We start from the raw sequence: 21,160 nt of genomic DNA, 5'->3' as shown, positions 1-21,160 counted from the left end.
GTGCAGGAAGGTATACATCCGACAGGCGGGGCGGTGCCTCAACATTTGCCTGCGGGAACGCCGTAGTTCTTTAACAGGAACAGCAAGCTCCCACTTGGCGTTGCACTGCAGGAACTGCACCTGTACACTGCTACTTGACAAGGCCATTGTTTTGTATAAACACAGGGACCAAAAAGCTCGAGAAATTGTCGAAGTTCATAGAATAAAGAAGGAGGGGCCAGCCTGCGTGAGTCAGGCTTCCTTGAATTCGCTGGACAGTGAAGTCGAATTTTTAGATCGGGGATGACGCATATAGAATTGTGTAACAGATGGCACCCGATTTTGTGAGGCGCATGCGCGTTTCTATCGTGATTAGAGAGTCGTGTCGTTGTATGTTCTCTTTGTGGTTTTCTGATTATAAACCTTTCAGTTGTTAGCCAGCGCTCGTCCTGTCCAGTTCCTTCCTCTGTCCCTGTAAAATTCGCGCTGTTCCATTATTAATAAAAGGACATTCCGCTGACTGGAATCAAACCTACACCTTCCGCTCGACAGTCAAGCGCGGTAGCCATTTGGCCCCGCACGCGCTCGCTCGGCGACGCGCGTGGCAATACGCCGCCAATGTTGACCATAGCCACACGCTGGGGTTGGCAAAGCACAGGACACGCACTGAGTTCGAGACATTATTATGGTTAGGCTATTGTCGTCATTCCAGCGATTGGACACGGGCCACTACCCGAATGCTTCTCGAGCTATCGATTATCACGAGCCCAAATTGAGTGGTCACGCAATGCTTGGGTCCAATCTATAAGCCGCGTTCAAATATCGTCGCTGGAGGATACTGCGATCCCCCAATTACGTCATCAATTTTTGCGAACGAGAAATTGAAAGAAAACGCTCGATTTTATTCTTGAAATTATACCGCAACAAAGAAGTTTCTCGAAAAGTGGCGTTGCGTGCGAGTATCCTTGAGTTCCACTGCTTGTGCCGGTAAGCTCGTGAAAAGTGAAAAAACATTCCGATTGAATATCGTTGCACCGCCCCTTTAAACCGGGGTTACAATGTTCATACAACATGCAGAAGAGAGTCTGTAAACCTGAGTCACCACAATATCCGTAATTCGAATGCCGCGTGCCAAAGTTTCTCTTTGAGCTCATTACCATGCGGAGTTCGAAGCACGAATGTCGCGGCGACTCAAGTTCGAATCTGCGCGCAGACTGTCTTTTGTATAATGTATAAGCAGTGTGACACCGGCGTTAGGTTGGGCACTGTTTCATTCCGGTTATCTGCCATCCTGTTTGTTCTGAAACGGTTACAACATGACGAGTGAGGAGGATGGCCGTTTTCTCCCATTTCGAGCGAAAACTTTTTGTTTTGTAATTGAATATATCAGCAGCGTGTCATGCAGAAAAGGTATGCGTATACCTCAGCTTGCCGGCACAGGATTGGTTATTTTCCGATTTCCTGTGGTGGTGCATATTTCTTTTTTTTTTCTTCTTTGTTTCCATTCGTTATTTCATTTCATCCCGTCCCCAGTAGTGCAAGCCTATTGTGCATAATAGACTCTTTTCAAAAGTGTGCATCATCTAGTAGGAGCTACGCTAATTATCCTAGCCCGCCATTGCTTGGGCAGGACACTATGCATGTATTGGATACAAAACCTGCGTCATAATTCGACTTGAGCTCGGCTCAGTTTGTATAGAGAGCTAATGCGTTGGGCGTGGGCTCGGATTCAAAGTAAGAAGTCAAATTGGACGTTTAATGTTTTATACAGCGTAAGGTCGGTCTGTAGATGAGCAATTTTGCCAGTGCAGTACGACTGCTAACCTGGGGTATTTAACGTGCTCACGCAGTAGTGATACACGACCACACGCCGGTACGATGCTCATCCAGATCGAAATGGGCAGGGGTGCATGGGGCTCGAGCCCAGGATCTCTGGGTTCTGCAGCGCGAGCTTTCGCTCCACGCGCGTTGAACTGGATGTGCGCTTTAGCCCACTCGACCACCGATCCTTTTTTTTAGTCTTTATTACAACATACACAACAGACACACGTTCAGGCTAAGCGTACAGCCTTTTGATTAGCACATCTCAATAAACATATCGGGGGCACTTTAGGAGTTTCTCACACTCCCCAACCCACTGAGGAACAGTGTCCTGATGTGCATATGTACTACGTATTTGAGTCACAAATTCTCTAATGTCTGCGTCAACCGGTCGTGGGTTAAGGTCCCCATGCCTCACCGCCATCCGTGAACACCCGTTGGTGTAGAGGACAATTAACATTATAAGGTCGTACGGCACAAGTTCCTGGGAATAGATTGGAAGAAAACGGATCGAATGTGCTGTAATTTGTAGGTACTTTATCAAGGTTCTCTGCAACACATCCCAAAACAACAGGGCATCCCAACAGAAAATAAACACGTGCTCTATAGTTTCGGGGGCTTTACACAGCAAGCAATTGGTGGTTCAAGGAACAAAAATACCTTTCTCGTGAAGCCACACTTTCACGGGGAGCGTCGAAATATGAAGCTTGAAAAAAAAAAAAAAAAAGTTTTTGGCACGTGGCTGGATTGCCATTCTCTTGATGCGGCAAAGAACATCCTGAACGGTTTCCTTGTTGTACAATACACGATACAAAGGCTCCGGGAAAAGAGTGTCATACAGGGCATCGGACAAAGATTTTCTAGTTATGCAAGACAAATATTCTCCGGAATAGCGCACCGCCAGAAAATGGTATGCTTCAACGACCTCCTTTAGGAATCAAACAATTTTTGTTGGCTGCTCGCCATGACTCGAGACCAAAACCGAAGGCAAGTGCCCGGCCAGTTTTATTTCAAATACCACGCGCATTAAAGGCTGTTCAGTATCCCATAGAAAAATGAATCGCGGCACGAGCTGCCGGACAAACGAATGCGATAAACCTAATCCCCCCAAAGGAATACGGCGGAAGAGGTTATTTCTTCTCATTGGCTCCCAGTTTATTTCCAGATGAATTTAGCACATATCCTATGAACCTTCCTCATAACACTTTGAGCGCAATGTAATACTTGAAGCACATACATGAGCCGAGCAACAAGAAATATGTTGCAAGCCGTTGCTCTAGCGAAAATTGATAAGTCGCGGTTTGGCCACCCGTGATACCCGCTTTTTCAATTCAGCTGTGGTTTCGGACCAGCGAACACTTGGATGACGCATGTGCTGAAGTGGAACGCCGATGTGTTTCGTAGGTGTTGAATCCCATTTGATCCATTCAAACTCTGGGGGCTTTGTGGCCTATGTACCGTGCCAAAAACCTGAACATTTTTCTAAATTTACAGCCGCACCGTTAATGTCGCAAAAGTGTTTAATTAAATCAATAACGTTGCTTACACTTTTTTCTGTCTCTGCAAAAAGCTGCTACATCACCAGCACACGCTAATACCTTCACTTCTATGGAGTTCAGCGAAAACCCATGAACGTTTTTGTTGTTAGCAACGCTCAAGCATAATGGCTCAAGATAAAGCGCGAATAATAACGGTGAGAGCGGGCAACCCTGACGTACTGAGGACAGTACCGGAATGCTGAAAGTTACGTTACGATTTACAATTAGTCGCGCAGAACAGCCACCATATGCCATTCGTATGCCTTCATAAGTAACATCTCTAATTTTGATGTCCGTAGAATGGCCCAAAGAAATTTATAACGTACGCGATCGAATGCTTTTTCTAAATCAGTCTGAAGCATGAAAATCTGATCTTCTTCTCTAGGACATTCTAAAATGCTTCTGGCTACGTGAACGTTTGTTTGGATCGCCCTGCCCTTTATGCCACACGTTTGATGGTCACCCACCAATTGGCAAATTACGTGCTGTAGCCTTCCATTGAGTATTTTTGCGAATAACTTATAATCTACATTACATAAACTTATTGCTGGATAACGTTCTACACGTCGTAGCTTGTCGGCGTCCTCTGATTTTGGAATTAACACAGTGTGGGTTCTAGAAAAAGATAGTGTTAATGATTTTCTTTTATAAGATGCCTCTATGGCAGCGAGAAGAATGGGAGCGACTGCTTTTCTGAATTTCTTGTAAAAACTTGAACAAATCCTGTCTGGGCCGGGCGTTTTACCACAGGGCGGGTCACCTATTGCTTTTTCGACTTCCTCCAGGCTTATGGGTCCCTCCAGCCGTTCCTTTGTTTCGTCATCTATTCTCGGCATGATAGACAAGAGTTCGTCAATTTTATCATCTTGTCGTTCTGGTGGAAGTTCAAAAAGTTGTCAGCAATGCTCCACAAAGGATTCCTCAATGCTTGCTTTGACTGTAGCTATCGTACCATTTCTCTGTATTTCGAGAATTTCTTTGGACAAAGCATACTTTCTTTCCGCTATCAAGGCGTGTTTGATAGATTGCTCACCAAAGAGAAACTACTGTGCCCTTGAACGTACCACAGTGGAGTATCGCTCTTTCTGGAATTTCCCGAGGCGTGATTTGACATTCGCGATGTCTTCTGCTCCCCAACCAGGGCATTCGCATTCAGCCTCACAAAAAGTACGTAAATCCTGCTGCAGTTTTCGCTCTTCTGCCCGAGCGTGAAACTCCAGCGTGCTTAATCTTGCGATTGCTGACATTTTTACTTGATCCTTGAACTGTTCCCATTGTTCCCATTGGCATGTCTCATTCTGCGCTGCCATTTTTTTTTCAGCAGGTCATCTACTGTAGCTACGAATGTTTCGTCTTTAAGCAGACTGGTGTCCAGCTTCCACAGCCGCCAATTGAACTTTGCCTTGGGAGTTTGATTTTCTGCAATTGCGGCCTTTAAGAGGCAGTGGTCACTAAAAACACTGGTTTTACACAATAATAGTTTATGTTATGTACAATGTCAGCAGAAACACAAACACGATCAAGGCGTGCGTGCGAAGATTCTTGAAAGTGCGTAAACTGAATTTTTTTAGTTCCGCTCGAAATGTGAAAAACATCTTCCACACTATTTTTTGCTATTATTTCACACAGCAGATTTGCACTAACATTTCTGTTACGCGTTATTGGAAATCTATCACCTGCATCGTATACAGAATTATAGTGTTCTAGAAATATAGTGGCCCGATTTGATTTGATGTAATGCGACATATCGTGGAAAATCAGGGTTCGCTCACTGGCTTTACACAGGGCATAGACACAAATAATTCGCGATTGAGCGGCAAACAAATTAGTCACATATTATAAAACGTCCATGAGCATCAGTGTTGAGATCTACATCAGAGAGAGGGACAGACTTTTTAAGGAACAAAACACAGCCTCCTGCCGTGCCAACTGCATGCGTTACCCACACCTCATACGAAGTAAGAAAGGGTTGTAGAGCCTTCGTAACTTTCTCTCTCTCCGACATTTTTGTTTCTTGTATGGCTAGAAAGTCTACTTGCTCTTCGTGAAGCAAAAGCAATAGCGGTTACTATTTGCGAGTAGAATTTAAACCTCTGATATTAAGTGCACCCAGCGTTAAGCCAATAGGAGAAAAATTAGAAAATTTGGATGCAGACATTATTGGGCGGAGGAAGAGGTTTGTAATAAAAAGCGGTCTACAACAACTTCACGCAAAACTTACATAATTCAGAGCTGTGGCGACAACCACGAGTAATTATTCAAATAAAAAAAAAAACTGTAGGTAAGTGTTCTCTATGTGAACCCATCCCCCACTGCGAGGTTTGGTCTCGTCGGTCCTCCGGCGGAGCTCGGGGCTTGCGTTTCTTCCTTCCTTGGGGCTTGCTCCAGTCAGGCCCTTCGAGGTCGGGGTCTTCCTCTTTGACAAGATCTAGCGGTCGCTTGAAGGGATCGGAGCTGTCGTCCATTTCCGGGTCAACTTCGGAGGTATCGTCTACAGAGCGGTCGTTCCCGTCGACTGACTTCTGTCGCTGGCTTTTTGAGGAGCCTGGAGCGGCCCTGTTGGTGTCTGCGCCATTTCCGACGCAGGCAGCTGTCTTGTCGGCTTCGAGAATTGATGCGGTGATGTCTTCATTTTGTGATGTACCCCGTTTGTCAGCACCTGAAGGTGTTTGGGTATGGGTGGTGTTTGGGCATGCCCAGTGCCGTCTTCTATTTTCGAGGCTTCTTCATCGATGAGGAATTCCGAGTTGTCTTCCTCGGGAGCCGGTTGCATTACAGTAGCGTACGTCCGGATGCAAACCTCTTGTTCGTGACCAAGACGATGGCACTTATCACAGCGAGAGACGCGACATTCTCGGCGGATGTGGCCTGTTCTCTGATATCGAAGGCAGAGGGGCGCTCTTCCGGGGACAAGAACGAGCACGTTGCTGCCGAACAGACGTAGCATGGTGCGGGGGGTTTTCCTTGGTGGCGCCTTCCTTCAGGTTCATTCTCACCAGCCTTGTCGTCGTCTGAACATTCTGGAAGCCTTCCGCCCTCCATGTGTCTCGGGACACTTCATTGATTTCTCCGTAAGGCTTTAGGGTCCTCCGCACTGTGTCGTCGGTTATGTGAATAGGTATCCAGTGGAGCCGTATTCGCACCTCGAACTCATCGGGATCGATGAGCAGGCATCTTTTACCTCAAGTTCCTTGGCTTCCAGAAGTTGTCGCTTCGCTGTCAGGGAGTTGAAAGTGAAGAGCCAGACATGATTCATCTGGTACGCGGCGGCTCTGATGAGGTCGTTTAGAACGCTGTGGTGTTCCATTTCTCCTCGAAAATCGTCAATCTTGTACGGGCGTCCGGTGATGTCGCAATGGGCAAATACAAAGTTGAAAACTTCAGTACCTGTAGGCAATGACGGCAGAACCACTCGGTAGGTCCCCTGGGACATTTCAGCAGATGATCCACGGCCGGCGAAAGCCGTTGGAGACGCTCTACGGGAGCTCATTTTTTCGCGACCGTTTCGAACGGCGTCACGCGCTTCTCCACTCGGCCACCGATCCCTTGGCTCGGATCACGGTGGCTCGGATCCAGTCAGGCGTTTTGTACCCAAGAAATGGCGACCGCCAATGTTGCTCGACGAAGTTTTGAAAAGGGTTTATTCTGCACTAACGTGGGACTACTGCAGGTTCAGCCGCTCTCTAGCTTAAGGGGAATAATAAAAAAAAAGAAAGATAGACGGCAAAGAAAACATTAATTCAACCTGAGGTGGTTTATTTCAATCCTCTGGCAACACTGAGCCTAAAAAAATATTTTTGTAAAAATAAAAATAAAGAAATGTGGCTAATTTTTTTTTTTTAGTTAAATGGATAGACAGTTTAAGATAAGAATTTTAATTTGCTTGCCCTTCCTTTCTAAACCAGGCAGTGTGACTTCGAAGACTGGCTGGCGATTGCCATGGTCTGAGATCCAAGGCAAAATTAGTCAATCAAAGTGATTCATCAATGTGACCCTCAAATATTTTCGGGGTATTCCTAGAAAAATTAGCTAGATGTAATAAGAAATAACCAGTGTTATATTTTCTACGACACTGTTTATTATTGAGCCCTCTAGCAGAATGAAGACGGGGCTAGCGCTAGTCCTGTCTTCGTGCTCATGCATCGACCCTTGTGTGTCCTTCGCTCTCTTTATTGTTCATAACGCTTTTCCAACTTGCTTTCCTTAATATTTCAGTACACCCCCTAGTTGCCTGAAATCCCGCAGTCATGAACCGAAGGTTGAGCGGCAATCCAAAGCGCGGATATAATTTAAGTGGCAACATATTTATTGAACACCCGAAGCTCAAGAACAAAAAAAAAAAAAAAAGAACAAAAAGTGGACAACATACCTACTTCCTTGTTCCTAAGTCTCGGGCGTCCAAGATGTCGACATTTTACAAACTCACCAGCTGGTTTTCTGTTATTCATATTATTTAACTGGTTATCCCAAAAATACAACATATAAAAAACGTCAACCGATATTTTTTATTCAGCAATCCTCAAACTTATGGGATATTAATGCAAAATTTTAAGAGATAAATAAATGTATTGTTTTGAAAAGTTTAGCTAAAATGTATAAACATTAATGGTTTCATAAATAATATTCGTGTAATTTTTTTTTTCATAAATGGTACCAACACGGACAAATTGGCAAAGCTTTTATTATTTCGTTTGCCGGAGATATACGCATTTTAGGGCAAAATTGCTGCGATGGCATGTTTTCGATTTGCAAAACGAAGCCAGACTAGAAATAGCTGTTGACTCCTAAAAATAAATTATAATAGTCCCTGTCTTGTCAAAAGATGTTATGGGTATGAATAAAGTCAACATTATTGATTAAAAAAAGGCTGCAATGAATAAAACGGCAGTTTGAGCTTTAAATGTTTCCAGCACTTCGTTGAACGTTTTTATCTCCGTCGAAACGATGTTTCTTGCTTTGTAAGTGTATTTCATTGACCAGAAAGATATAAATATTGAATATAGCTATTTATATCGACGTTCGGGCGAGTTTCAAGGAAACCATCCAAATAACGATCGGCAGAATTGTCGCAACTCTACACAATCGTGTTCGGCGGCCTTCTAGAAATAGCTGGCGGATCTCGCATCGCCCGATCTACAAGGCCATCGCGCCACAAGACTGGCTTCAGTTATTTGCGTACGGGACGGATCGACCAACCGCTGGTCGTCAACAGCAAGGATCCAAATATACTTCACTGACAGGTCATTTGTGCTGGCCAAGGTTGTTATTTGTACGTGACATATGAGAGCCCAACTACTCAGAACACAATTTGCGGCTCGAAATTCGTTTTCTTTCCGCCCGAAAACCGCCGATCGAGAACTGGCCCGTTTGAGCCTCGCTCACCATCTTCTCCGTGGTCGTGTGTTGTTGTCTATGGTTTAGACACAACCACCGAAGATAATGGAAGTCCTGGGTCATCGAAGACACACACTCAGCACTAAAAATAGACAAAAATAATGATACCCATTGTTTTTGTGGCTCCTATAAAGCTGTAAACACGTTGATTGAGAAAAAAAAAAAAAAAAAGCAGCACAGCCACGTGATTTTCGGTAACATTCTCCTCCTCTGTATTTCTACCTTCTTTCCAGTCCAGGTTCGGTTTCGGTTTCTAGCAGTTTCGGTCTTTTTTTTTTTTACTTTATTAAAAATAGACGTGACGCTTAGCAAAATATTGATTTTGAAGTCTTCTGACACCAAAATAAATTGCCTGGCAAAACATAAACTTTTTTTTTTTTGGGGGGGGGGGGGTGTTAGTGTCCCTTTGAGCCGACAGCACGGTGGGAGCCATGTGCTTGCCGGACCAATCAATAATAATAAACACTTTATTTTCATTTCTCATTAGAGGTAATAATGGAGCCGAGAATAAAAGCCGCAATAGACGGCTTGACAAGCTCCCGGTCCGAGTGCCATTCTGCAGCAGTCAGAGGGACTTTCGCCTGCCTTCTTCACCACCTGACCCCGCTCTCAGCGCTTGGCTATGGGCGAGGGCGTGCTCACATTGCAAAATATATATTAATGACTGGACCAGCGAGCACGCAGTTTCCGCCCAGTCATGTGAGCGTTACACAAATGGAGCAGCCAAATCCCCTTACTCTTCTCCTTAAAAAGGGAACTACGTAGGTCATTACTTTGTTACCGAAAAAGGCAACTAGATACAAGCAACGCGTTATCCGTAACGCGCCTGGTAGAAGTCTGCTTCCACCGGACCGTCAGCTTAGCGGGGGACGGAACATAGCTCCCGACGTGAAATACTGCGCGTTGCACACGTATAGGAACGATCGTCGGTCAGAAATCTATCGCGTAAGAAGGCAATAAATTTCTCCACCTGCGTCACTCGGGCTTTGTTGACAAGGCCGCCCCGCGCTCTGCGGCTAGGACGTCCAGATTGGTGCGATCGAAACTTCCCGAGGTGTGTGTTTAGCACGCCGCTCCGGGTCTTATCGCACGTGGGCAAGCCAAACGGAGCGAACAATCAATGAGTTCCCACTCAAGGCCGCCGCTGTAATAGAAACCTGACAGGCTAGCCGTCGAATATCCTCGGGAAGTGGGATTTCAAAGCAGCGTGCGCAGTCTATGGGGCGGCCGAATTAAGAACTACTGAGTTGTACTTATTTACTTTTTGAGTGTATTTTAATCATATAACTGCAGACTTTGGAAAAGACTCCAAAGAGACATCATATTAGGGGCTAATGTAACGTCACAGACAAATGCAAACTTCACTGACGGATGGAAGGTCACAAACCGACGTTACGTCACGTACATATTTACCATCATGAAGAGATGTAACGTCACGTCGCAGACAAATATTGTGCGGCAATATTTGTCGCGCTGTTGATACATCATACCGAGGACGGTCTGCAAACACAAGTCACCGCAATAGACCCCTTTCGAAGCAAAGCGCCCTCTATCGCATGCAAATGCAACCAGGTCCGGCGCCATTGTGAAGTGGTCCCGCTGGCGTAGTCTGATCGGTGCTTTGTGGACGACGATTCCCGGTCTGAGACGCGTACTGCGTCAAGATGCCAACGCACTGCTGCGTGCCTCTCTGTACGCAGAATGGATACGTCGATGAAAGCGCAAAGAAGGTGCGTATCAGAAGAGTTCTAAAAAGTGTTCTGAAAAACCAAGTCCGCGCGCGCGATCCTTGATGCGGTTAGTGTTCGCGTTGCTAAGCCTGACTTTGACGAGCGTCAGTTCAACTACTTTCTCCTCAGCTTTTGCAGGCCTGATAGAAAACGATCTTATCACCCGTGGGCATGACTGTCGCACACGATAATCCGGGCTTAAAAGTTGTAAATGGGCCCGCGGCACCCTCCGTGGCAACCATCGCTTTAAATCGTACGGCGAGTTGATCCGTCGGTGGGCCCCTTATCGGTAGGCTCCTTCCGTTTACTTGCAACTCGAAAGTTGACACCCGGGATAGGAGCGTAGAGCTAGATCATGTGTACACCGCAGCAGAAGGCGTAGGGGAACCAAAGGCCCCCGAGGGATCGCCGGAGCATTCCATTTTAAACGTTTAGCTCGCCTCAGCAAGGCGGCAGGGCCGTACCGCTTAACATTTGGAGATGTCGAGCTTTTGTTAGAATTTATACCAGCAGGCATGAAATATAACAAATGCTCGTGATAATTTGTAATCATAATACATAACCCACATTTATTAATCTATAACAAATTGCGTTGCTAATTTGTAATTTCTGAGAATGGTATTTTTGATACACTAACTTTTTAATTTGCAGGTGTCCTTCCATAGATTCACCAAATTGGAGGAAGTCTACCGGAAGTGGATAATTGCTATCAAGCGTGACGAAGGCACATCATTCAAGGTGTCGAAGGCAACCAAAGTGTGCTCGAGGCACTTCGTAGAAAGTGACTTTGTGCGGAATGTGGCTAACGGGCACAGGCTGCTTTATGAGCATGCTGTGCCGTCAGTGTTCAGCTTTAAGAAGCCGCAAGTTGTCAGGAAGCCTCCAAAACAGAGAACGTCAACTGTACCACAAGCAACGCAACCCGAAGCAGACTTGCTACAACCCGAAGCAGACCTGCAACAATCAGAAGACACCACCACTGCCCCCGAGCTGCCAGATGAAGATCCTGGAGCGAGCCCAGTGCCCATGGAACCGCCAGTCTGCATGTGCAGCTTGGAGCCCGAGCTCGAATTAAGGAGGGTAGCAGAGAGGAAGCTGCACAGTGAAATCGAATTGCTGCGAAATGAACTGAAAGAAACCAAGGCCGAAGTGTACCGACTGAAAGCCGAGCTCCAAAGAGCTCTAGCAAACTGCAAGGTGCTAGAGGAGAAAAATGTGCCTTTCAGCGTTGAAAAATTCCAAGAGAGCGACGAGGACATTCAGTTTTACACCGGACTACCCAATTATGGTACCTTCATTGCTTTCCTCGAGCTCATTGACGCTGGAGAGAATGGTAAAAATATTATTATGCGATCCGGAGTTAGCTTGCATGCTTCAGAAAAGGCTGGATGGCCACGTAAGCTATCGGCAAAGAATCAGCTGTTTCTTGTTCTGGTTAAGTTGAAAGGTGGCATGTTCCATAAACACCTGGGACATTTGTTCGACATTTCAGTGAGTACTGTGTCGAAACTGTTCAGCGCGTGGATGAGCTTTTTGTATCTCCATCTCACGAACCTGGCTCTCTGGCTAACACGAGAGACCATCGACGGCACCGTGCCACCAGCTTTCAGGGAAAAGTATCCGACAACTAGAGTCATCTTAGATGCCACAGAGATTAGGTGTGAGGTGACAAGCTCGTTTGTAACTCAGTCGGGGACGTACTCGTACTACAAATCTACGAACACGTTTAAGGGCCTGGTGGGCATTTCACCCAACGGCCTTGTGACATTTGTGTCCGAGCTTTTTATGGGTTCCGTTTCTGACAAAGAGACTGTCATCCAGAGTGGCCTTCTTGAGATGCCCTTTGATAAGGGCGATTCTGTCATGGCCGATAAGGGCTTTAAGATTGCCGACCTCCTCCAAAAACTTGGCGTAGCACTCAACATTCCTCCATTTTTGAATCGAGGCAAGTTCTCCACCGAGGAAGTCGTAGAAACACAGGACATCGCTGCCCTCCGGATTCACGTTGAACGCCGAATCCAGAGAATTAAGCCCTTCCACATTTTCGACCGCCCTATTCCCATCTCGTTGGCACCCCTTGCCAACCAAATATGGACTGTATGCACAGTCCTCACTAACATGCAGTCCCCACTCATCAGAGACAGTGAGTAAACTGCAAGGTAACTTGTAATGCTCATTGCAAAGCTGATAGCTTCAATTGTTCAAAGGTAATTTATTGTTTAAAGGGATACTACAACAAAAATTCAACGCTCATTTTTTTGTCTATATATGTGTTCAAAGGAGCAGTATCACATCGAACATACCAATGCCTTGCTAAAAAAGTCTCGAAAAGGAATTTTAAAACAAATTAAAGGATTAGCAAAGAGCACCTGGTGGATTTCGCTGACGCCTCGTTTGTAATGCTCGTCTAGGAACCTTGACAGCTAGTGACGGAGGTTGTCTTGCCTCCGGCCACGACGAAAGAAGAGGGGAACGAGGTACTCCTCTCTTCCCGAGAATGCCTTTTGTGTGTCGCAGAAGTCGCTATTGTCCCTCTACAAGATTATAGAAGATTAACCCATCACTCAAAATTCATACAAAGCAGCCGCTTCGGTTGCTGGAACGACTAGGCCATTCTCTCAACGTCAGCCTCGCCATAGCTTTGCTCGTCCCAAGACGAACTACGTCACTATTGCGTTGAATGTCACGTGGTCTCCGCTGGGCCTTCTCCGAGCGCTTGCCAGAGTGGGCCGTCTATAACGAAAAATACAACCACCAAGCTCAAAATACAAACGTGCGATTTTTTACGGATATTGTGGATCATATTCAACCTATCTTTGAACACAACGGGAATATTTAAAAATATGTTGAAGTATCCCTTTAACTGAAGTGAATTCACACTGAAAGGATCCGTGTGCCTCACTGCAGATTTGTGTACTGTTCCAGTTAGGAGAGAGGGCGAAATAAAGACTGAGTAGACAGAAATGTCGGCGATTGTCACACTTAACGAATCAAGTGCACCGTGTCTGCATGTTTGCCAAGCCCTGCTAATATTGCTTGTCAGTGCACTTCCACCTTGTGTATAAAAGACTTCTAAACACTTACCATCTATTTGTTGTTGGCAGTCATTAAAGCCCTTAGCACAGAACATTTAATTAGTAAGGGGGCGGTAGCTTTTACAGTTTGCAAAGCTATTGTGAAAAGAGAATAGTACCCTCGCCTAGTGTGTTTACTGAGACATTATAAAATGGCACATGCAATGGGTCAAAATCGTTTATGCAAAAATGTTCCAAAAGCCAAGACTCGTGATGATTCAACGCATAACACCGACTTGAGAAAACAATACTAACAATTTAATCGGCTGTTTCGTCCCAATTTGGAAGACATCGTCAGTGTGCGCCAGGAAACACAAATAAAAAGTACAGCAACCAGTTCGCTATTTAAGGATGCCTGCATACACTTCGGGGAGGGTGATCATGGAGGTGCAGCAACGGGTACGCCTTTTACGTGTGGGAGAAGGGGGGGGGGGGGGGGGGGGACCGCGGTGCAATGCTAACCACAGTTCCCTCTACGAACTGTATGTGGACGTCCTTAAATAGCGCACTAGTTGCTGTACTTTTTATTTGTGTTCCCTGGCACACACTGACGATGTCTCCTGAATTGGGACGAAACAGCTGATTAAATTGTTAGTATTGTTTTGTCAAGTTGGTGTTATTTGTTTAATCAATCCTTTATTCGGAACACGGAAGGCCCTATCTTGATGTTAGACAACTACCTGCTGCACTCCAGGTGAGGCAGCAGCACGTTGAAGTAAAAGTCTTCGAGCTTTGCACTCGCGCTCGCCCATTCGCCCGCATTGAACCTTATTCTCTCGATGAGTATGAAGTGCTTTGCGTAGACAATGAAGTCCCCCCACTGTAGCCCGGAAACAGCCATTTGTCCAAGAACTTGGAAGTGATGGGGGTGGCCGTCCTTTAGCTTTGACGGGTCCTTGTCCACTTTGGAGCAGAAGTCCAAGTGCTCGAGCTCGTCCGCAGTCTTCAGCCAGAGAGACGAAGGGCACTTTATCTCCACGATGCCATGAGGAGGGTCTTCGGCAGGATCATACACAATCCTGTCCGGTGACGCTCCAAGCCATGGAGCTTCCGGGTCAACAAAAAGTCCACAGCCGCTGACTGTAACTTGGTGCCCCAATCCTTTTAGGATATCTTCGTAAAACCTTGCAGCGACCGGCTCGTTCATGATGCCGTGCCTGAAAAATTAGATATGGGTTATATTACCACCCAGATATAAATGACGATGCTGTGTCTGCATACCATGTTCCCATTTCTTCAGCCCAGTGCACACTAGCGGGCACAGGCTGCTTCACAAGCCTGCTTTGCCATCAGTGTTCAGCTTGAACAAGGTGCGAGGTATCAAGAGGCCTCCGAAACAGGGAACACCATGAATCACACCACAAACAATGCAACCCGAAGCAGGCCTGCAACAACCCAAAGGCACCACTAGTGTCGCCTCACACTGAAGAGATTTGACAATGCACTTTGGGGAGAAAGCTCAAAGGCCAAAATATCTCAAACACGTTGTTCAAGTCATAGCAGTGTAGCAGCCGTGCCAGCTGTACCACTGGAGCGAAAGAAAAGAAGCCGAGGCGCACGGAAGAAGACCACGAGACACTAGCTTTGCGATTCGGCGACCGAGCGGACCGGCGGCTAGATCGGACAATGTTTTCTACTGTTTTGGTTTTCTTGTAAATATAGTATATAAAAATATGTTGAGTGCCACCTGACTGGTACCCACAGCAGATTCTGCGTTGGGTTGCACAATTTTTTTATTATCAAAAACAATTATGTGCACTTTCAGAGGCATTGACAGTAGAAATTCAGGGTATGATGAAAACAGCTCTAAGTGTGCTTATATGGATGCACAAGATCTATAAACAGCAGCCATACTCTGTTCACTGCTAAGTAGACAGAACGATAGAAGCTATGTGTATGGCAGACCAGTAAGTGTCGGCTTTGCGCCACACAATCAGGGTCCCTGCCTATACGAGCGCACAGAGTCAAGCAATAAAAGACTGGAAGAAATTTATCCTCCGAGTATGTAGCCCCCGCCGCCCTGTCAGCTTAGGTGTGAATGGAGTACAAGTATATTTATTTTCAAATGATGCTCATTTGTTTTAAGGGAACAAAATAGCACTTTTTTATTACGGTTAGTTGAGTCACTGCCTAGTCACTGCCCTATTTGCCTTTAAGTTGTTCCCACGCACAGTCCTCCGCCTCTTGTTCACAAGCCCCTTTTTTACCTCTCCTATATTGTACATCATCTGAGGAAATAGTCTTCCTTTCTCGCCGAGTAAAATCACTACGGTGAAACTATTCTCGCCAAGTCTGGCCCATAACATTTATAGGTTTAAGGCAGTTCGCAAGATATTTCCTCCTGATATAGAATGATGTATTGCGTATCTATACACTATGCTTGCTGCTTTGGACCTTGACCTAATATTCAGTTTGGTATGTATTTAAAAGCAAATGCTGTCCTGCCAATAGGGTGGTTTCGTGCGACATACTTCTGGTTCAAAATCTTGCCGGAAAGGCGCACAATCGGGGACGTATTTCCTTTCCGTAACACATCGCTTACTCTGTTTTTGTTCCTTTTGAAGTAACCCTCGACGTGTCTCCTAAGGCCGTTTCGGTCAATGACACCCGTCTGCTAACACGTCGGCATGTCCCACACTCTTTCATATTTAGCGTGCAACGCTGTCAAAGCTACTGGCGCGAGCGCGTGGCTTCATTTATGGTTTTGTTTGCGCGAGAACGAGTGCAAATGATCAACAAGATCAAGCCCCACGCTCATGCCAGTAGCTTTGACAGTGTTGCACGCTAAGCATGAAGCAGAGTATAACTCCGAATAAAGACCCGCACGTTTGAAAATCGGATACCAGCTGATATTTTTTGTTGTTGCCGACTGCCGTTGGAGTGCAGACAATCAAAACACCAAACAACTTAAACGTGAAAGGAAAATCAACCTCGCAGCATCCGTTCATAAGAATGCGTAGGGACAAAACTTACACCAAAATTCGTCGTCGACGGAACCACTCGCTGTGCTTCTGAGACTCACCATAACCAAAAACAATGCCAATAAGCGATCAGATGTCAGAAGACATACAGTGGTGCCTACGCCGGGGAAAGCAACACGGCAGCAGAGTGCAACACCAACATGTTCAATCATTACGCACCGGAAGTAAAACTGTGTTTCGTGAAATCGCCCTATAGGGTGATTCCTCTGGCTCATCAAACCTCGGCTCTGCACTAAAAACCTTTCAAGCTTTACTGTAGCACATATCTTTCTTTGGATCTAGCTTCAGAAGGGGCTTCACTGTCATGTACAAGCCCTGTGTCTCAATGGTATACTCACTGGTCGCTTTCCAGCGCTCCCGCCATCTAAATCTGATCTATGAAACACCGGAGCGCACCTGAATCTGAGCGAGACAGACAGTGCGCCAGTCGAACGCTCGTGAAGTTTTCCGAGTGGCGAAAAGCAAGCCGTGCCGAACGGAAGTTTCTGCGAAACTATCAAACAAAGCAGCGTTACAGCCTCAAAACTTCCTCGTACTCTGGTTCTTACCTCTCTGTCAGAGTACATCCTCATTACTGCGAAAACATGAGCCTTCATTTTGGGCACTGTGCATGGCACTTTGAACAATTGTACAAACTGTTTCCCCGTTGGCTTCGTAAACACAACCGTCTTCGTTGTCGTCCGAGCTGCTGCTATCACTGCTGTCTGCTAGGTCGACAGCAGCAATGATGCAATGCCCCATCAGCATTAAACGCCATATGGGGAGCACAACATAACGCTGGGATCGGTACGGCATTTAGGCACGACAAGTCTGTCAGCCATTCTCTTTCAACCGAACAATGGACTGGCGGAATGGCTGGAGTGACGTGACCGGTTGGCAGCATGTCTGCATCCTGCACGCTCCCACTTCAAAGTCAGAGCGCCTCAAATCGCTACAAGTTGGAGGAATACGAGAGTCGGAGCTTCGATAGCGCTCTAAAAGAACCAGCCGAACATACTTGGAGCGCCCAGCATCGACCAGCTAAATGCACAGCGGCTTTTCAGAGTGCTCTAAAACACTGGAAAGCAACCAGCCGTATATACATGAAAGTAGTCTGCCTGAACACAAATTGATGAAGGAATGAGACAGATGTGCCTTAGCAAACATAGAAACACCTTAAAAGGATGCTGAACCGAAATCTGGATTCCACAAGGCACGGCAGCAAAAGCGTACAAGGGGATGCTACAAACATCAAAACATCACTCATACAACGATATATCAAACGAATTACCATATTTTTCTAAAAAAAAAAAGGAGGCGCATTTGACAGTTATGTTTATGTCTTGTTTCTCCGAGGAGAAGGGAATGGCCTCGTGTCTTCTCCGCCTCGCCGCCTTGAGGGGGCGAAACCAAGGGAGAAGGAAACGAGATATCTTGACGTCACGCGCCTCTACAGCCTCGTTCAATCTCGACCTTTTTTCCCCCAAAATATGGCCGTCGATTCGAGATGTCGCCTTACGAGCAATGTTGTAGGGATTGTAGCATCCCGCCTACAGCTCCTGCATTGTTTTCTGAAATCAAAATTGTGGTTCCCCATCTCTTTAACATTTGTTTTTGTTAACACCTCACCTGACAGCAGGAACTTTTGATATGTCTTTTGGGGTGACGAGGGCATCCAGACCCTTGTCAGTCCACACTGCCCTTCGGAAGGCTGTGCCGAAGTGGGATGCTGTCAACCGCAGCTTGCGCTCTTTACACCACGTGGGACTCCGTGACTGCTGCCTCGTATTCCTCTCGAGGTCTCTCGCCTGCTGTGCTGTTAGCTGCAGGCTCTAGAATATACAAATAAAAAAACAATGCTGAAATAATTAACCAGACCATTTTGTAGTGCAAACTGTTTAGGACCAGATAAATTTATGACTGGTCCTATATAGATGCAAAAATCCCAAAAGGCCGCTCGCTTGGTTACGTTGCCTCACGTCAACCACTGTTGGCTGCTTTAAACGGTTTGTGACAGTGACTCCCAGAATATCCCTCGGTGCCGGTGGAGGGAACGGCACCTTTTGCAACAATTTACATGCACCTTTGCATGAGGGACCAAAGTTATTCATTCCATAAAGGTGCTTTTTGGTCCTGGTCTGCTCAATTGTGGACTTACCGACAACTGTATAGTCAACGTGAGTAAAGCTGCAGTCTTTATTTCAATTCACATCAGCTCTAGCATGCCACCGAGCTTCAAGATTAGTTTGTTGGCATTGTGTGCGAGCATATCCCACCCATTACGAACATAGGGTGGTCTCAATAACGCCATTTCAAGAACTATTCGTGCGCATACTCAAGTGCAACAACATTAAAACAAACACATAGCCCCCAGGTGCCCCCCCCCCCCCCCCCCTGTAACATAAGAACAATATTATCAGTGAGAATATGATGCGGCAAGCAGAAATGCGTCTCCATAGTTTTCCGTGCACACACAGCAGTGGCAGACCTTACAACCGCACTTCAATGTGATGTCATACAATTGTTCGCTGTATAGTGGCATTTACAATAACGATCTGTATCATTACCTCCAAAATCTCGTTTCCCAGGAACGGAATGGGAATCTCCCATGGTTCCCTTCCACGGAAGAACTGGCATTCTTGTGGGGCTTGGTAGGGGTGGCTTGTGCACTGGGGGATATTGGTGATGACCTTGAGTCCATGGGGGAAGACAGGCTGCTGGTACGCCAGCGGTGCAACAGCCAGTGCAGGGCCGAACTTCGTGTCCTTCGAGGTCTTGTCTTGCACTTGAAGCAAAGCTGCTGCAAAGTCAGTACAGCTGCCAAGGCTGAGGAGTGTTTCCGCAAACTTCCTCGTAGCAGCTTCTTGCTGCTCCTGGCTTCGGGGAGCCACCCTGCTCTCATAGAGGCGGGACATAAGTGGGGTGTCCTGGCCGCCCTCCCTCACACATCTCCAGTCAACTAACTGGATCGAAGTACCGCGGATGTGAGGCCCTCGAGGTACTCTCCACTGTTGCGGCAGGTCCGTGCAGGACAGCTCTGCAGGTGCCTCGCTGAAGCCTTTGGCCTGCAAAAGTGCTACGGTCCGAAGCAGCGCCATCAGGTGGTTGCACGCTACACCTCCAGCAGGGCAGTCACAGTTTCCATCCAAGAGTTGGCCTTGCACGTCTGTTGTTGCCATCACCGTGTAAGGAGGCTGAGTCTTTTTTTTGCTGCGGAAACAGGAGCCCTTCAGGTAGAAACGTCCTCCGCTGATTGGAATAAAAGAAATCGTACAGAGTGTTTACACATTTCAGAGACTTGAAAGCAGCTGCAGTTGTGAAGTGGACATACACATTTTCAGACAAAATACGGATCAGTTACCATACACAACCAGCTGCGAATTCCCCTTGCCATGCAAACAGCCTATGGAAATAGTTTCAACGTGCAAACATATATTTCATACATTTACAATAACATTACTGATCCAAGTGGCCTATTTTTTTTTTCTTTTTTAGGAAAACACCGAAGCTACCACGGTTGGAATTTAAGACATTATATTTGCGATACAGCAACAACTTCTTCAGTTGTGCAGTCATAGCAGTTCAGACGGTTTCTATTTTGGTGTGTTCGCGCTTTACGATATTTTCCGAAAATTCGAACGGGCGAGGCACCGTTCCGAACTACGGGTAAAAGATCATTTGTGCCTCCGCGGCTAACTTCTCGACTGGAAGCTTCAGGCGCCTTCACACCGGCGATGCGATGTAGTCGCGCGATAACTTTCATCGCTAAAGCGACCATCGCGGCAAAAAAAAAAAAAAAAAAAAAAAACGACGCAATTTGAGCAGTCGCTACCTGACCCGACTTTCTGCGATGCGGCTGAGCCAACGAGCAACGTTCGGAGCGAGTTTTTTTCCCGAAGCGACTCGCCAACGAAGGCGTTGGACTCTCATGGCGCACGCCGTTAACATCTAATTTTTTTGCGATGCGATCTATTGCCGGTGTGAACGAGTTGGCACACGATATGCGATTCAAACCGTAGAAAAATGAATCACTTGATTTTTTCGCGAGTAGTTCGCCCTTAATGAAGCGGGCACCACATACGCCTCGACGACGAAGTTGTAACTTCTCTCCATGGAGCGGTCCGTGGCCGAACGGCCTCTGTAGAACTTCTCCACTTCGCTGTCGCTGATCGGTGGCAGTTTCGAAAGGTCGTTCACCCAACCGGTGATGGGGAAGACGCCCGCACAAGCCATTGTTCGAAGGAACAGAGATCGGTAGACGCGCTCCGCACCGCCGCTAACCAGACGACTCACAGCCGAAGCGAAGTGACCGAACTTGCCGAACTGGCCAAACACTTCACAATGGCGGCGGTCGCCCAGTGTTGCTAGATGTTTCTGCTTTGCCGCTTAAAGATTTTCAGGGTTGCCGAAATTTCGAAAGGGGTCTATATCCCTAGTTTGAATGCCGCCTGCCAAGTTTTCTCTTGAACTCATTGCCATGCGGCATTCGACGCACGGATCTCGAGGGGACTAGAGTTCGAATCTGTATAAAGACTGTCTTTTATATGATGTATGCATGTGTGACTCCGGTTTGAACGATCGTTTGTGACAAAAGAGCGGTAAGGTTTTCAGACTCTTGTGACTGCTTACTGCTGATGAAGTTGACGAAGGCCGCGGAACGCCCC

The 21,160-nt window shown here is 46.5% G+C and overlaps 2 protein-coding genes and 1 pseudogene across 2 annotated transcripts; 1 reads left to right on the top strand and 2 right to left on the bottom strand.

Moving 5' to 3' along the window:
• Positions 1-5,596: 5,596 nt before the first annotated feature.
• On the bottom strand, positions 5,597-6,379 carry LOC121833616 (annotated as a pseudogene).
• A 4,254-nt stretch (positions 6,380-10,633) lies between these two features.
• Positions 10,634-12,613, top strand: LOC120837577. Its single transcript, XM_042287048.1, has 2 exons — positions 10,634-10,720; positions 11,114-12,613. Exons 1-2 carry the CDS (start codon positions 10,634-10,636, stop codon positions 12,611-12,613), a joined length of 1,587 nt encoding a protein of 528 aa, XP_042142982.1.
• Positions 12,614-14,127: 1,514 nt separating this feature from the next.
• Positions 14,128-20,729, bottom strand: LOC115320755. Its single transcript, XM_040207034.3, has 4 exons — positions 20,578-20,729; positions 19,064-19,745; positions 18,126-18,328; positions 14,128-14,693 (listed from the first exon to the last, which is right to left on the bottom strand). Exons 1-4 carry the CDS (start codon positions 20,727-20,729, stop codon positions 14,213-14,215), a joined length of 1,518 nt encoding a protein of 505 aa, XP_040062968.1. The 3' UTR covers positions 14,128-14,212.
• Positions 20,730-21,160: the final 431 nt, after the last annotated feature.

The sequence above is a fragment of the Ixodes scapularis genome, unplaced genomic scaffold (assembly GCF_016920785.2).
Source record: "Ixodes scapularis isolate PalLabHiFi unplaced genomic scaffold, ASM1692078v2 PGA_scaffold8__174_contigs__length_109621045, whole genome shotgun sequence".
In the NCBI taxonomy this organism is placed as follows: domain Eukaryota; kingdom Metazoa; phylum Arthropoda; class Arachnida; order Ixodida; family Ixodidae; genus Ixodes; species Ixodes scapularis.
The sequence above is the reverse complement of the archived record's forward strand: the minus strand, read 5'-3'. Positions and strand labels throughout refer to the sequence as shown.

Bases quoted from the DNA above. Each gene is read 5' to 3' on its own strand.
- LOC115320755 (XM_040207034.3), bottom strand. From the start codon at position 20,729: ATGGCTTGTGCGGGCGTCTTCCCCATCACCGGTTGGGTGAACGACCTT. The intron at 19,746-20,577 runs GTATGTGGTGCC...TATTCCAATCAG, and splicing joins TACAACTTCGTCGTCGAGGC to CGGAGGACGTTTCTACCTGA. The intron at 18,329-19,063 runs GTAATGATACAG...TGTATATTCTAG, and splicing joins TGGGAAACGAGATTTTGGAG to AGCCTGCAGCTAACAGCACA.
- LOC120837577 (XM_042287048.1), top strand. From the start codon at position 10,634: ATGACTGTCGCACACGATAATCCGGGCTTAAAAGTTGTAAATGGGCCC. The intron at 10,721-11,113 runs GCGAGTTGATCC...TTTAATTTGCAG, and splicing joins CCATCGCTTTAAATCGTACG to GTGTCCTTCCATAGATTCAC.